This window comes from the organism of the source record quoted next, unplaced genomic scaffold (genome assembly GCF_019419815.1).
Source record: "Pyrus x bretschneideri cultivar Hongxiangsu unplaced genomic scaffold, Pyrus_bretschneideri_v1 Contig63, whole genome shotgun sequence".
In the NCBI taxonomy this organism is placed as follows: domain Eukaryota; kingdom Viridiplantae; phylum Streptophyta; class Magnoliopsida; order Rosales; family Rosaceae; genus Pyrus; species Pyrus x bretschneideri.
In genome coordinates, this window is record NW_025999802.1 from 85,411 (window position 1) to 98,904 (window position 13,494).

Consider the following 13,494-nt stretch of genomic DNA (forward strand, 5'->3'; position numbering starts at 1 on the left):
TGGATATCATTATTAAGTTTATGTGGTTTATTAAATGTCGTTTGTATTAAGTTTTTGTGGTTTATCATGATTTTTATGTATTGATTTAGTGATTTTTCAAAATTTAAATATTTTTAGGTTAAAATGTTCATATTATTAATTTAGGATAGTCTACATTTTTTTTTAAAAGTTAATTAAAAAAATTAGCCTTAATTCATTATTTGATAATCTCAGACTAAAATTTTAGACCAGAAAAATTAGAGCAGAAAAACTGTTTCTAAGCTAAATATTTTTAAGTTTTATATTACCATGGTCTTAGGCCTTTTTCAACGAAACAATGGAATAATTATTTATTTTTTTATAAAAGGACAGATCCATCCGTTTGGTAAATGCATATTTTGCAACTCACGCAGGCGCAGCTCGTGTAATTTCGTAGGTTTCGTCTCTCATTTGGGTTTGTTGCTGAAACCCTAAACAGAGAGGACAAGGAAGAAGAAGAGATGGATTTGGACCAGTGGATCTCAAAGGTGAAGGAAGGACAGCATCTCTTGGAGGACGAGCTTCAACTCCTATGCGAATACGTCCGTATTTCTCTCTCTAGTCTCTATCTCTTTCTTTCCTCTATCTACAATTCTACATCTAGGGTTTTTACGCATATCTGAGTTGGTCGGTCGCTGTTAAATTCAAATTGGTTTTTGTAATCGCCTTGTCTAATCCGTTTGATTTCTCCATCAATTTGGGAATCCGATTTCTATATTGTTTCCTTAAAAATTCGACCATTGAATGTAACTTGTTCACTCAATTTTTGTTCACAAGCGACCTTTGACTAACTGGTGAGCTTGAGTAGCTAATAGACGGATGGGCTTCAAGATTCAAATTTCAATACATACCCCCTTTGTTTAAAAGTAGAGAAAAAAAAATCATCTTTCTTTTGTTTTTGATTTTCCCCTCCCTACTCCCTACCTGCATATGTCTAGGTTTTTCCATGCTTATCAGAGTGAGTATGTTACGGTTCAGTTCATTACACAATAGTGATCGTTATTCAACACTCTTAGTCGTGCTCACCATAGTTTACAACAATCTTTTTTTCATTACACGTCCATTACTTGATTGGCAAAGATAACTGCTTTTGGCTACCGAAATCCTGCACCTGAAATACCTAGTTTGGACGTCTAGTGTTACTTTGTGATTTGCTCAGTAAACATAGTAAGTTTTTCAAAATTTTGTGCTGGATTTGATGATATGAATGTCTCATGCATAAACATCTGCAGCGGTCGTACACTTGTGCCTGTCAATTCTGACTTCCCTCTCATATCATGTGAGTCTCACCATATAACAGTGGGTCCCACACGAATGTCCTGAGAGGGAGGTAACTTATAACGGGATCATACAATAATATTTGCACTCACACGTTAAAGCTAGTTATTGAAAATGTTTGGATCAGTTTTATTCTTCAAAGTGCAATGTAGAAACATTCCTGTGGCTGTGTAGGTTGTTGACTTTGGTCTTTTCTAATTGTCTATGTTTTCATTTGGTGATGTTGATCTTCTTATGAATAAATATAAATAGTCCCATGAGTGGTAGTTTCAGGTTTTATTATCTAGAGGAGATTTATAATTTTCATTGTTGTTGTTGGTCATTTTTATATCACAGGTAAAAGAGGTTCTTATTGAGGAGTCCAATGTGCAACCTGTAAACAGTCCGGTCACAGTTTGTGGTGATATTCATGGCCAGTTCCACGACCTAATGAAACTTTTCCAGACTGGAGGCCATGTACCAGAGACAAATTACATATTTATGGTATTATTTGTATTTTTTTGTTATTAAATTTGATAAAATCTCTGAACGTCATCTTTAATACATCGTTTGGGTGTCTTCTAGGGGTGGTAATTTATTCCTGGTTTGTTGGCAGGGTGATTTTGTTGATCGAGGGTACAATAGCCTTGAAGTTTTCACTATCCTTTTGCTTCTTAAGGCGAGGTACAAATTTTTTAGACTTTTGTTGGAAGAATGTGTTGTAATAATGAGGTCATTACTTTTCAAATGATTACTTTAAGTCATGCACACTACTTTAGTGTTTTGGTACTAGTGCACCATATCCTTATGCCTTTGATGTGCATTGCAGCCCTATGATATGTCTTCTATGGTTTAGTTATCATTTGGGTCAGTACTAAATGGATAATTTCAGTAATAAGAAAGAGTTTTGGAAGCTATCAGTTATGGCATTTTATGTTATAAATTGGTGAAGAGTATAATATATAACCTATGAAGCATGGATACATATACAGCGATGTGATATGACATGACACAGAGATATGAGAAATATCAAAAAATTAAAATACGATATGCTATGGATACGGCAAATAAATATATATATGTAGCAAGAAAATTATACAAATTAAAACATAATTCATCATTCAAATTCAAGTTCATTTGAGTTGTTGGAGAAAAAAAGTTGGAAATTTAATCCTCTTTATATACTGTAGAAGAAGTGTGAGAGTCGTATTCATGGTTTTAATTAGAGGGAAGCTCTTTGTATTCATCAACTTTCAATTATAGATGTCTCCTATTAATTTTCTCCTCCTCATTATCTTTTTTGAAAGTATAAATCTATCCTAAAAGCCGGATACATGTATCCCACATGTGGGATACGAATATCCATCAAGTCAAAGCCGTGTCCATTGACCATGAAACATATCCGACAAGTATCTGAGAGTATTGGGCAAGTATTATTTCCGATCAAGATCAAATATTGGATACGGGATATGCAACCAAACAGAAGTGTCCGTGCATCATAGTATATAACTATAGATAGATGCACACATATTTCACATATTTCATAGCTTACAGTTGAGCGCATTACACCAAGGTACCCAACGTTGGTCTGTTTGGTAATGAAGGGCTAAATTGCTGTATGCGTTCTTCCTTTTTCTTTCTCTCTCTTCTCTACTTTCTATTCTCTCCTCTCTCCTCTCTCTTCTGTCTCTCCTCTCTCTTTTCTCTCTCTCGGGTTATCATCATTGCTTTTTTGGGTGGAGGAAGAAGGGTATGGGTCTGGGAAGATGTGCAGTGATGGCTATTTTTTTGGTAATTTTGAGGGAGAGGAATAGAAGGATGTTTGACAATGTGATGGTGAGGAGGTGGATTAGTTGGGGGAGAGGGTTTGCTTCTAAACATCTGTATGGGATTTGATCTCTTAAGAGTCTGGGGATGGCTTTTCTTTCATGGTACTTTTTTTATGTTTTAAATCGGAATGCATCTGTTTATTGGTGGCTCCTGTTCCTTTGCCTATGTTTTTTAGGTTCTTGGTGCATTTTGGAGCTTTCTAGATTTTTGGTCGGGTGACATCTTGTCCATTGCTTTTTAGAGTTTTGTTCTCTTAAGAGCCTTGGAATGGATCTCCTTTAATGCTTTTTTGTTCCTATAAAAATTAGGCAGCTTTAATTATTATGTACATCAGGAGACGATGAATTGAATGCTAGATTGCTTTAATTTTTTCCTTCTCTTGTTGACAATCTCAATATTTATGAGATATTTATGTTTTTCTTCTCGTAGCTAATGTTCTCTTCTTTTACTTGTGGCTATAGATATCCAGCTAATATTACCCTTTTGCGTGGTAATCATGAAAGCAGGCAACTTACCCAGGTATGATATTATATAGATTGTATAGTGTTTTGGAACAGACAATTATTGACGATACCCTCTAGAATTTTGTTAGATACTGAAATTGGGAGAAGGGTTTCAATGTTGTTTTTCTTTGCATACATGTTGTTCTTTTGAATATTATTGTGTTAAAGCTTTTGGTGGCTGGAATGAAATTACAGTTAGTGTATTCAGAGGTACTTTAGTGTACTCTTGGTGCCTACGATACTCAAATAGTGCAGTGTAATGGACTTGTTGGTTTGGCATGTAATGGAGGCCTAATATAATGGAGTGAATTGCAAGAGTTGCGTGCAAAAGGTTGAGTTGATACATGAATTACATGAATCCGAGTAAGAAATCCCAGATATTATTGTTGCCATATTTCTTATTCCCAGGATAGGTTGGAGGTCCAGGGGCATATATATAATTTAGATCCTAATGTTCAGTAGATGGACCTCATTAGGAGGTTACTGCCCTAGCAGCATTTATTTAAAGGAAAATTAATGAAAAAGGCTTGAAAACTTGAGTTTTAACGACGAGGACAAAATAAAGGGTAAAGTGAATAGTACCAGGATTGACTTTTTAGTGTAAAAATATGGTTTTTTGTTAAAGTGAACAGTACCGGGAGCTTTTTGTTAAAGTTCCCTTTATTTAACTGTATGTGCATGAATTTGTGTTACTGGCATTGTTGGTAGGACCAATCTTGATCAATTAATTTTTTTTTATCCCTGCTAGGTATATGGCTTTTATGACGAATGCCAGAGGAAGTATGGAAATGCTAATGCCTGGCGGTATTGTACAGATGTTTTCGACTATTTGACGCTGTCGGCAATTATAGATGGAACTGTAACCTTCTCTCCCTCTCGTCTATGTATATGTGTGTGTGTGTTAGTATGCATATATCTCTTATCTCTATCTCTGTGCATATGCATATTTGTAACTTTGATTGCGTGCTTTTGGATGGTAAATATGTTTTATGTGGATTGTCATCCCAGGTGCTGTGTGTCCATGGTGGACTTTCTCCTGACATCCGAACAATTGATCAGGTAAACCGTTTTCGATTTGTATTATTTTTGTTCATATATGTAAGCATTTATGTTTTTCATGCATGTTGCTAACAATTTGTTAGATTGTGTAGTTATGCGTGTTAAACGATCGAAAGAAGCAGTGATTCCGTTAGTGTTGGATTCTGGATCACTGGGTTCATGCTTTACCTTGTGAACTACATGATTTACCATGTGAACTACATGTCTATGACCTTGCTTTCAAAGAAGTTTTTGTTTATTTTTGCTTTTCCGTTTGCATGAATCATCATCATCACTGTACATGCCTTTTCGTTCATCATCACTGTACATACCTTGTTGTTTAACAGATACGGGTCGTTGAGCGAAATTGTGAAATTCCACATGAGGGGCCATTTTGTGATCTCATGTGGAGCGATCCTGAAGATATTGAAACGTGGGCAGTAAGTCCACGAGGAGCAGGTTGGCTGTTTGGGTCCAGAGTCACTTCTGAGGTAGTAAGATCTGATTACTAATCAAGTAGGATACTCCCTGCTCTCTCTCTCTATCTCTATTACACACACACACACACACACACACGGGCGCGCACACACATCACACCCATAGTAAAGCTTAAAAATCTTGTTTTCTGCAGTTCAACCACATAAATAATCTAGATCTGGTTTGTCGAGCACACCAACTTGTTCAAGAAGGTCTTAAGTACATGTTTCAAGATAAAGGCCTTGTAACTGTGAGAGTTCGAACCTCTTTCATTGATTTTTTTTCCTAATATTCTAAAAGTTTGATTGAGTAGTTTGGTTCTTGAATTTCGCAGGTCTGGTCTGCACCAAATTACTGTTATCGCTGTGGGAATGTAGCTTCTATCTTGAGTTTTAACGACAATATGGTAAAGATTACTAGCTTGCCTACTGCCTTTTACTTAATGGAAACTTTTAGACTCACTTTTATGATATGTGTAATTAGGAAATCTTTTTGTCACCTTGACTTTGTGCATAGCATATTTAACGTTGATTGTTTCTAGCGTCTGAACCACTTGGTTGAGGGTTATTGCCATCTTCTAGAATCTCTCAATTTTAGACTCTGAACATATAAACTTTTGAAGTAGCTATACTTGGTTCGGGATCATTAGAAGGAATGAATTAAATCAATGCCTAATTTGGAGAGGTTATAAACTCACGGTCAACCATATTAACACGTCCAACTTCTAAAATAAAAAGAAGTCCATATGTTCCTTGCATGAGAATAACTTTAAGCCATGCACCATGCTACTTTTTGTTTTGGTGATGGAGAGAAGTGAAGCTCAGTTTTCAATATCCAATCATTCAGTTAGAGCTTAGGGGCATGTTAGTTTTGAGGCCTTACTTTTTAGACATTTACTGCATAGGGGTATGATATCCACACACTTTTTTTTTACTTCTCCCACACCTTTTTAGTTTTCAGCCGTCAGATCGTATGAATTGAAGAAGATCAATGGACATAAATTAACAAATGGTGTGTGGATAGCAGACCCCTACTGCTTATTGTATTAGTTGTGCTATATTGCTCTTCATTTGGTCCCAGAGTTTTTGGCTATTTCATTATTTATATTTATATTTCTTGGAAAGTGCAATGGATGAGTAGGGATGGGCATTGGGCCAAAACATTGGTCCATAACCCACTAACTAAAGGACAAATAATGGTCCTTACCCCATTAAACCCATTTACTAACATAATGGGTCTATTTCCATGTCTGGTTGCTGCCATGTACACCTGAAACTAGCTCTTTCGTTTGTTGTAATTTTTTACATCAAATAGAATCCATAGCGTTTGTGATGATTGGTGTTATGTCGTTTAAAACAGGAGAGAGAGGTGAAGTTTTTCACTGAAACAGAGGAGAACAACCAGATGAGAGGACCGAGGACAGGAGTACCTTATTTCTTATGATCATTTGGAGTGATTACCTGCGTCATTTGTAAAATCATTTTAAGTCTTGGTATAGTTGTTGAGAGTACTGGAACAGAGAAGAACTTGAATACGTCGGTCAGTCGCTGTTGGGTGGATCTCCTTTCTGCTTGACTGTAGGTTTTCCATCTGGTCTGTCTGGCTGCTACACTATTTTACATTCATGGGTTGTGTATTACTTTTTAGGTTACTAATTGTTATTCAATTCTTAATCCTTGCCCGACTCATTTCGTTATGTTTCATTTCTGCCCCGATTTGCAGTTCATGTCTAGTGTATTATGCAGCAATGCGCGAATTACAACTAGCTTTCTGTTATTTGATATTTACGCTTATGTCCCATTTCAGTTCGCATCTTACATTTATTTTTGACGTGTATTTCTTGTGGAGGTTGAAGTAATCGTAATTAATAATTCTCTAGCAGCTAGATTTTACGAATACATTTTTGTTTTTAGGAATGGATACATATTTTAACCCTTATAATTGACGAATCAAAATTCGCATCCGACAGAGTTTTGTTATGTACGAGTTGTTTTATTTGTCTCTGCATTTCAAATGATATAAATAAGGAGGTTTTAACGAAAAGCTCACGGTACTGTTTACTTTAACGAAAAATTATATTTTTATACTAAAAAGTCAATTGTGGTATTATTTATTTTACTTTTTATTTTGTACTTATTATTAAAACTCAAATTTTTTAAATTTTTTTCATTAGTTTTCTTTATAAATAATTAGCCAAATTGAAAACGCAGAAATTCTACATATGCCAAAATTGGGTTCCTCCTTGTACTGTTTTTCACTGTTTATGAACAGTGAAATATCGGAAATGCTCTCTGTTTCTTCTCACTCCAACGTTTTGTTGTCTGCTTGCTACAGCGAAAAGACGCCTTTGCTCTTTTTCTCGACGCGTCCGTCATCGTTTCGCTGCATGCTCTGGATTTTTTATTGGGGACCGGGCTTCTCGCCTTTCCATTCCTATTCACTTTCGTTCTTTTTTTTATTTTGTACATTACACTTCGTCAATAATTTATATTAATTTTTTTTATAAAAATAATAATGATATAAAATATTAACGAAGTCATCCACAAATAGAAGGGTATGCAGATAAGCAGGTCCTTTTATTGGATTCGCTTTTTTATTTCACAGGTCTATATTTTGTTGTTCTCCAGCTTGACCTCGTTCTGGAGTCTTCCATCTTTTCCCTCGCAAAATACTGGCCAAGGAAACCCTTTTTTTTGTTTGGATTTTGGTTGCGCCCTCCCTCCATCTTCAGAGGAGGGGTCGATTTCTTGAAGCCTTGATTTGTCGGCGTTTTGTTCAAACGTATAAATTGCGTTTTGGCTGTTTTGTTCTGATATATCTTACCATCGATGCTGCAAAACCTTTATAATTGGACTCTATTTTAGTCACCGACGTCGGAATTGGGATCAGTCTCGAAGAGCTTTGTGCGTATACCCTTTTCAAGGTACGGTCTTCCACCTATTTGAAGTTTTAGTTTGTTTGTGAATTTTTTTTTCTTTTGGATTTGTAATTTATCCTTTTGTACCTGACAATTTGTGATCCAATTTTTTTTCGTGCGTTTTGATTTCCCTGTGAATTTATATGGGTTCAGATTTTTAATGTTTCCTAAGGTTAATTAAGGGGAGCGGCGTTTAATAAATATTTCATTTTCAGTTTTTAAGTTTTTTTATTTTGGTTTTCAATTTTCATCCCATTGAGAAATTTTAAATTATTTTTTATTTACTAAGCCTGTAGAATACTAAATAAGCCTCCGGAAAGAGAAGAAAATGAGTATTTTCTTAGTTCGGGTTCTAATTCTAGATCGGTGCAGTCCACTTGACTCAACTCAAATAGAACACTTTTGATTAGAAAGTTTCGATTTTTACCATCAAAGTTTAGTGCATCAAGTTTTTTGTCTTTTCGTGTAGAGACGTTTGATAACCATCTTATTTTTTTAATTTTTAGTTTTATGTTTTTTAAAATTAGAAAAAAAAAAAAAAGTTGATGGAAGTTTGAAAATCACAATATAAGAGGGTAGTAAAGTGAGTATTAGCCCAATAGAAATGACTCCTAGTGCGGACATTCCTCCTTACCAATCCCATTCTATCCCATAAAATTTTAATATTTTTTAAAATATAATGTTCGTTAATTTTTTGAACTTCATTGGATGTCTCAAATATTTTGAATTTGGTTAATATATTGCAAAGATGAGCTATAAATAAAGACTTAAAAAATAAATTATTTGGATCGTTGAAGTTCGATTTAGATGGGTTACAATTAGTCTCTATTTTAACACAACGGGAATTCCTTTAGATAAAGGGCATGTATATATATAATACATATCACAATCAAAACTGCATAGACAAAAGCTAAGGCGCAAATCCCGACTACGCATGCAGAATGAGATTTTTTAATGACTACGCATGCAGAATGAGACATTTTTTAATGTTTTAAGAATACGATCCGATAATAATAATGCAAATAGTTGAAAACTTAAAAAAAAAAAAAATTTGATCAATTATATTATTACAATTGGTGTATCGAATTGTGTTTGTAACACACTAGAAAATTTATCATGGAAAAGTTGTTAAAGAAGAATATATATCAAAAGTAACGAAATAACTAAAGAGTAATAATATTCTTATTATAATTTTATACCACAATTCTTTACCATCTTAGGTGGCAGATGAGTTGGACAAGCTACATCATTTAATTTTAAACTTTTTATTAATTAAAATACTTAAATAATCTTAGATGGAAGAATGTGACTTCTCATGACACACCCCGATCGAGATCAGGGCATGTTGGCCGTCACGTGGAAGTGATGTAATCATGTGCACAGTGTGGAAGCTAATAAAATAATAAAAGTACGAATAAATAAAATCCAACTTTACACAAAGTAAGAGCATACATGTGCAAGCGTAAGTGTGAAAAACAAAGTTTAGAGCACGAAGACCTAATGCAGTCCGGAAGAAACAACATTACAAAAACACACCCAAAGGTGGTCCTACACTGGTGATAATCTGTCATATATGCTGGGAAAATCCTCTGGGGAGCCACCAAAAGTACTAGCCAACTAGAACCTAGAGGGGCGCAAAACGAAAAGTGTGAGTGGGCAAAAACAAAGCTTTTCAAAAACCATTTCATAAACAAGATTCTAACCCCTCGCCGTAAAACCTGTATACTTCCCAGAAAAATAGGATATACATATATATAAGTCATGCTCAGAAATATGTCATGCCAAAAGCCTCGAAATAAAATGCAAGTGCTCAGGTAATGTCAAATCAATGTCATGTAATCTGTCAGCCGGAGTCACCTAACGTGACTTGTACGGCTGAATCTAGAGCTCAAATCTCCATCTCACTAACTATACCTGCACACGAGTCGGAACCACATAAAGTGGTATGTACGACAGGACTGGGTGTAATATAAGTACGCTCAAGTGCTACGATCACGTGAAGGCTGGGCGAATAATCGCGGGTCACCTACGAGTCGGAACCACCTAAAGTGGTCTGTACGACAGGACTGTGCACCTAACTTGGATCCAAGATGAGCATGTGGTGCGGGAGGTGAACATCACGTGAATGACTGTGCCCAACTCTGGGCAGGAGCATTAACACCGGGGGTGCAGGTTATGAGCTCTCTATACATCTCAAATCACTACTGAACATAAACATAAACCATAACTTACCTGGCACTTACCTGTGCGTCCACAACACCAACACACACACACACACACACACACATATGTATATGCAACTAATAATGCGTAAATAAATGGCAAACAATAAGCATGTCATATAAACGAATAAACATTTCATTTCACTTTCTGGGAAAAGTATAAGTATATAGGTATATATGGAAAACCAAAAACCCACTCATTGATATGTAGAAGGGTAGTAACCCCCTTGCCTCGAGTGACCGCGCTCATGCTTGGGATAGGTCTTACTTATATGCGAAACAACTATAAAAACGTTAATTTTAAAGCACATAATCAACATCACGAAATAACTTCTCATACATTGCTCAAATGAGGTGCATGAATACATCAACGTGATCTACTCAACCTCAGGAACATCCCCATATTTTTAGAAAAATTTTCTGACGCCGCACGGGCCCCCACGCGTCGGCCAAGGCACGACCACACGCGCCGGCCACGCGCAGACACGTGCATGGCACACTGACGGCGTCAGTTAACGTCGTCAGGAATATTCCGTTAACTCTGACGGATTCCGTTAACGCCGTTAGGAATATTCCGTCCAAACTGACGGAATATTCCGTCATCTTCTCCGGCGAAGCTCCGGCGCCGTCGCCAGCTCCGAAAAATGGGGAAAACTTTAAAACCTTGTAACTTCTTCGTTTTTCAACCAAATTTCACAAAATTGGTACCAAAATGAAGCTTATAACAAGAGGAACAAATCCATACCACTTTTAAGCACTAAAATTCACAGAATCTAGCCGGGAAAACACCACAACTCCGGCCAAGCTTGTAACTCATGATCCCGACGTCCAAAACCTTCAAACGAACCATCCCGAGCCTCCTAAGGACCTCACCAAGCTTCCTACAAGCTTGAAATTTCCAAAAACACAAGAATTAACATGTGCATGAACAGTGACCAAATCAAGGTACCCCAAGTTCGACGTGAAAACGAAGGTATCCTTACCTGAAATGGGTATGGTTGAACTCCCAAGGACCTCACGAGCACGAATATGTAATTTGTTTCCTCGATCTGTGAAGGTTTCAATGGTTTTTGGGTGTGTCCGTACATATAGGGATAGAAATGGGGGGGGGGGGAGAGAGAGAGAGCTCGGGACAGGGATACAGGACAGGGAAAAGGGTGAGGGGGTGTGAGAGAGTGTGTGTGGTCCAAAACCAGCCAAGCAACATCCAAAAACAACCACATAACGAAACAACCATAATAGAGGCAAAATCGTCATTTCACCTCAACGGTTCGAAAATCCGGAACTGGCTGTCACATCTCATATACCACAATCATCATTTAATTAACAATTTTTTCTTAATTATTAATTAATATTTTAATTAAATGCTAATTAATTTAAATGATGCTGCTGTCCAACTTATAGTCAACATTTTGATTATTGATTAACAATCTTTTTATTAATTAAGAATAACATTATTACTAACTAAATTCCAACAGAATAGACCGACAAACCAACCAAAGTTAAACCAAAAGTTGATTACGTCTCCTCCATTTGCCGTATACAATTTTCTTGTGCTCCTCTCTGTAATTTTCCTTTTCCTTAGCTTGAGTGGATTTCTTTTCAGAACCAAACCCCGCCACCCAGCTATAATCAATCAAATCTATGCCATCCGAGACACCAACACCGTCGTCGGAGAGCAGCCATGGCGGCACCTACCTCCAAAGCCTCCTGGACACGGCCCGCCCCTTCCTCCGGGGTGAGCTGGAGTCCGTTGACAAAAATCTGCCTTCTCTGGTGGCCGTCCTGCGCTCAGTTGGAGCTGGCGAGTGCTGGCACAAGCACGGCACCTTTCTCGAACACCTGGTTGACATCTACCGAATTCTCAAGATATGGAAGGCCCCTGACTCTGTCTGCCTCTGCGGCCTCTTTCACTCCGCTTATTCCAATTCCTATGTCAACCTTGCCATCTTTGATCCTTCCACAGGCCGCGAAGTGGTTCGCGCCCATGTCGGGGAGGCTGCGGAACGCTTGATTCACTTGTTCTGCATTATCCCCAGACAGCCTCTCATCCATGACGACCTTTTGTTCCACTACACCGACGCAGAGCTCGTGGAGCATCTCAAACAATCAGAGATGTCGCTGCAGCAGTTGCAGAACCAATCGGAAGCCACAAGTCCGAATTGGAGTTGGAGGAACAAGGTGCAGAGTCTTGTTCCTGCAAATGGGGTTACAGTGAAGCACATAAAGACTGGGGAAGATGTGTTGGTATCGAGGAGGGTAGTTGCAGTGTTTGTCCTGATGACAATGGCAGATTTCAGTGATCAACTCTTTGGTTTCCAGGATGAGCTCTTTGGTAACAAAGATGGTCGCCTCGAGTTCAGGGGCAACAACTATGGAGTTCTGTGGCCCGGCGATGGCAAGCCAGGGCTTTGGATGAATTCCGTAGCAAGGATGGCTGCAGTGTACACTTTGATAGTGAGAGAGGAGGAGATGTTTATCCAAGAGAAGAAAACTATTAGTTCTGCTAATGCTACTGCTGGAAGTGGAGGAGGAGAGAATGCCGCAACGGACAAATGTAGAGATGAAGACATCGAGCTGGTGGTGCCACCGGTGTTTGACAAATGCACAAGGGTTCTGGATGTGGAAGAGCAATTGGCTGCAAGGGAATTGTACTGGGAAGCTGTTTGTGATGCGTCTCAAAAACAGGGAAGGAAAGGCGAGGAGGACAGAGCTGAGGAGTTGCTGTTGAGGTGTGTTGAGAAGAACCCCTTTATTGGGGAGCCGCATGTGGTGTTGGGTCAGGTTTATTTGACAGAAGCAAGGTTTGAGGAGGCGGAGAGGGAGGCAGAGAGAGGGCTAACCCTGATGCTGGAATGGGGGAGTGCTTGGGACAAGCGGATGACTTGGGAAGGTTGGATTGCTTGGGCAAGGGTGCTCCTCATGAAGGCAAAGGAGAGAAGTTGGCCACAAACTTCCTGGGGCATCCTCAACTTGGGCCTTGTCAGATAGGTCGAGGCTTCATCGCCATCGCCATGCTTAGGCACCGCGTATCTACATTCAATAATTAAATAAAGGGTGCCTCCTATGGAGGCTTCATCGTATTTTCATGTATACGTGTATCAGTCAGTCACTAGTGTGTGTGTGTGTGTGGATGTTTTTCTTGGTGTTTGGTACCTACACTGGCTAAGTAGTCATAACTAATAATGTTTGGTGCCATCATTCTCAAGTTATCATGTTTGTTTTCAGTTGA

General features: G+C 38.0%; 2 protein-coding genes across 2 annotated transcripts; both read left to right on the forward strand.

Moving 5' to 3' along the window:
• The first annotated feature begins 362 nt into the window (after window positions 1-362).
• LOC125472078 (phytochrome-associated serine/threonine-protein phosphatase-like) lies at window positions 363-6,928 on the forward strand. The gene is made up of 10 exons (XM_048573141.1): window positions 363-560; window positions 1,633-1,779; window positions 1,892-1,959; window positions 3,567-3,624; window positions 4,357-4,467; window positions 4,617-4,667; window positions 4,994-5,137; window positions 5,278-5,373; window positions 5,458-5,529; window positions 6,483-6,928. The coding sequence occupies exons 1-10, from the start codon at window positions 480-482 to the stop codon at window positions 6,564-6,566; spliced, it is 912 nt and encodes a 303-aa protein (XP_048429098.1). The 5' UTR covers window positions 363-479; the 3' UTR covers window positions 6,567-6,928.
• Window positions 6,929-7,839: 911 nt separating this feature from the next.
• LOC103943276 lies at window positions 7,840-13,494 on the forward strand. The gene is made up of 2 exons (XM_048573139.1): window positions 7,840-8,046; window positions 11,869-13,494. Exon 2 carries the CDS (start codon window positions 11,907-11,909, stop codon window positions 13,251-13,253), a length of 1,347 nt encoding a protein of 448 aa, XP_048429096.1. The 5' UTR covers window positions 7,840-8,046; window positions 11,869-11,906; the 3' UTR covers window positions 13,254-13,494.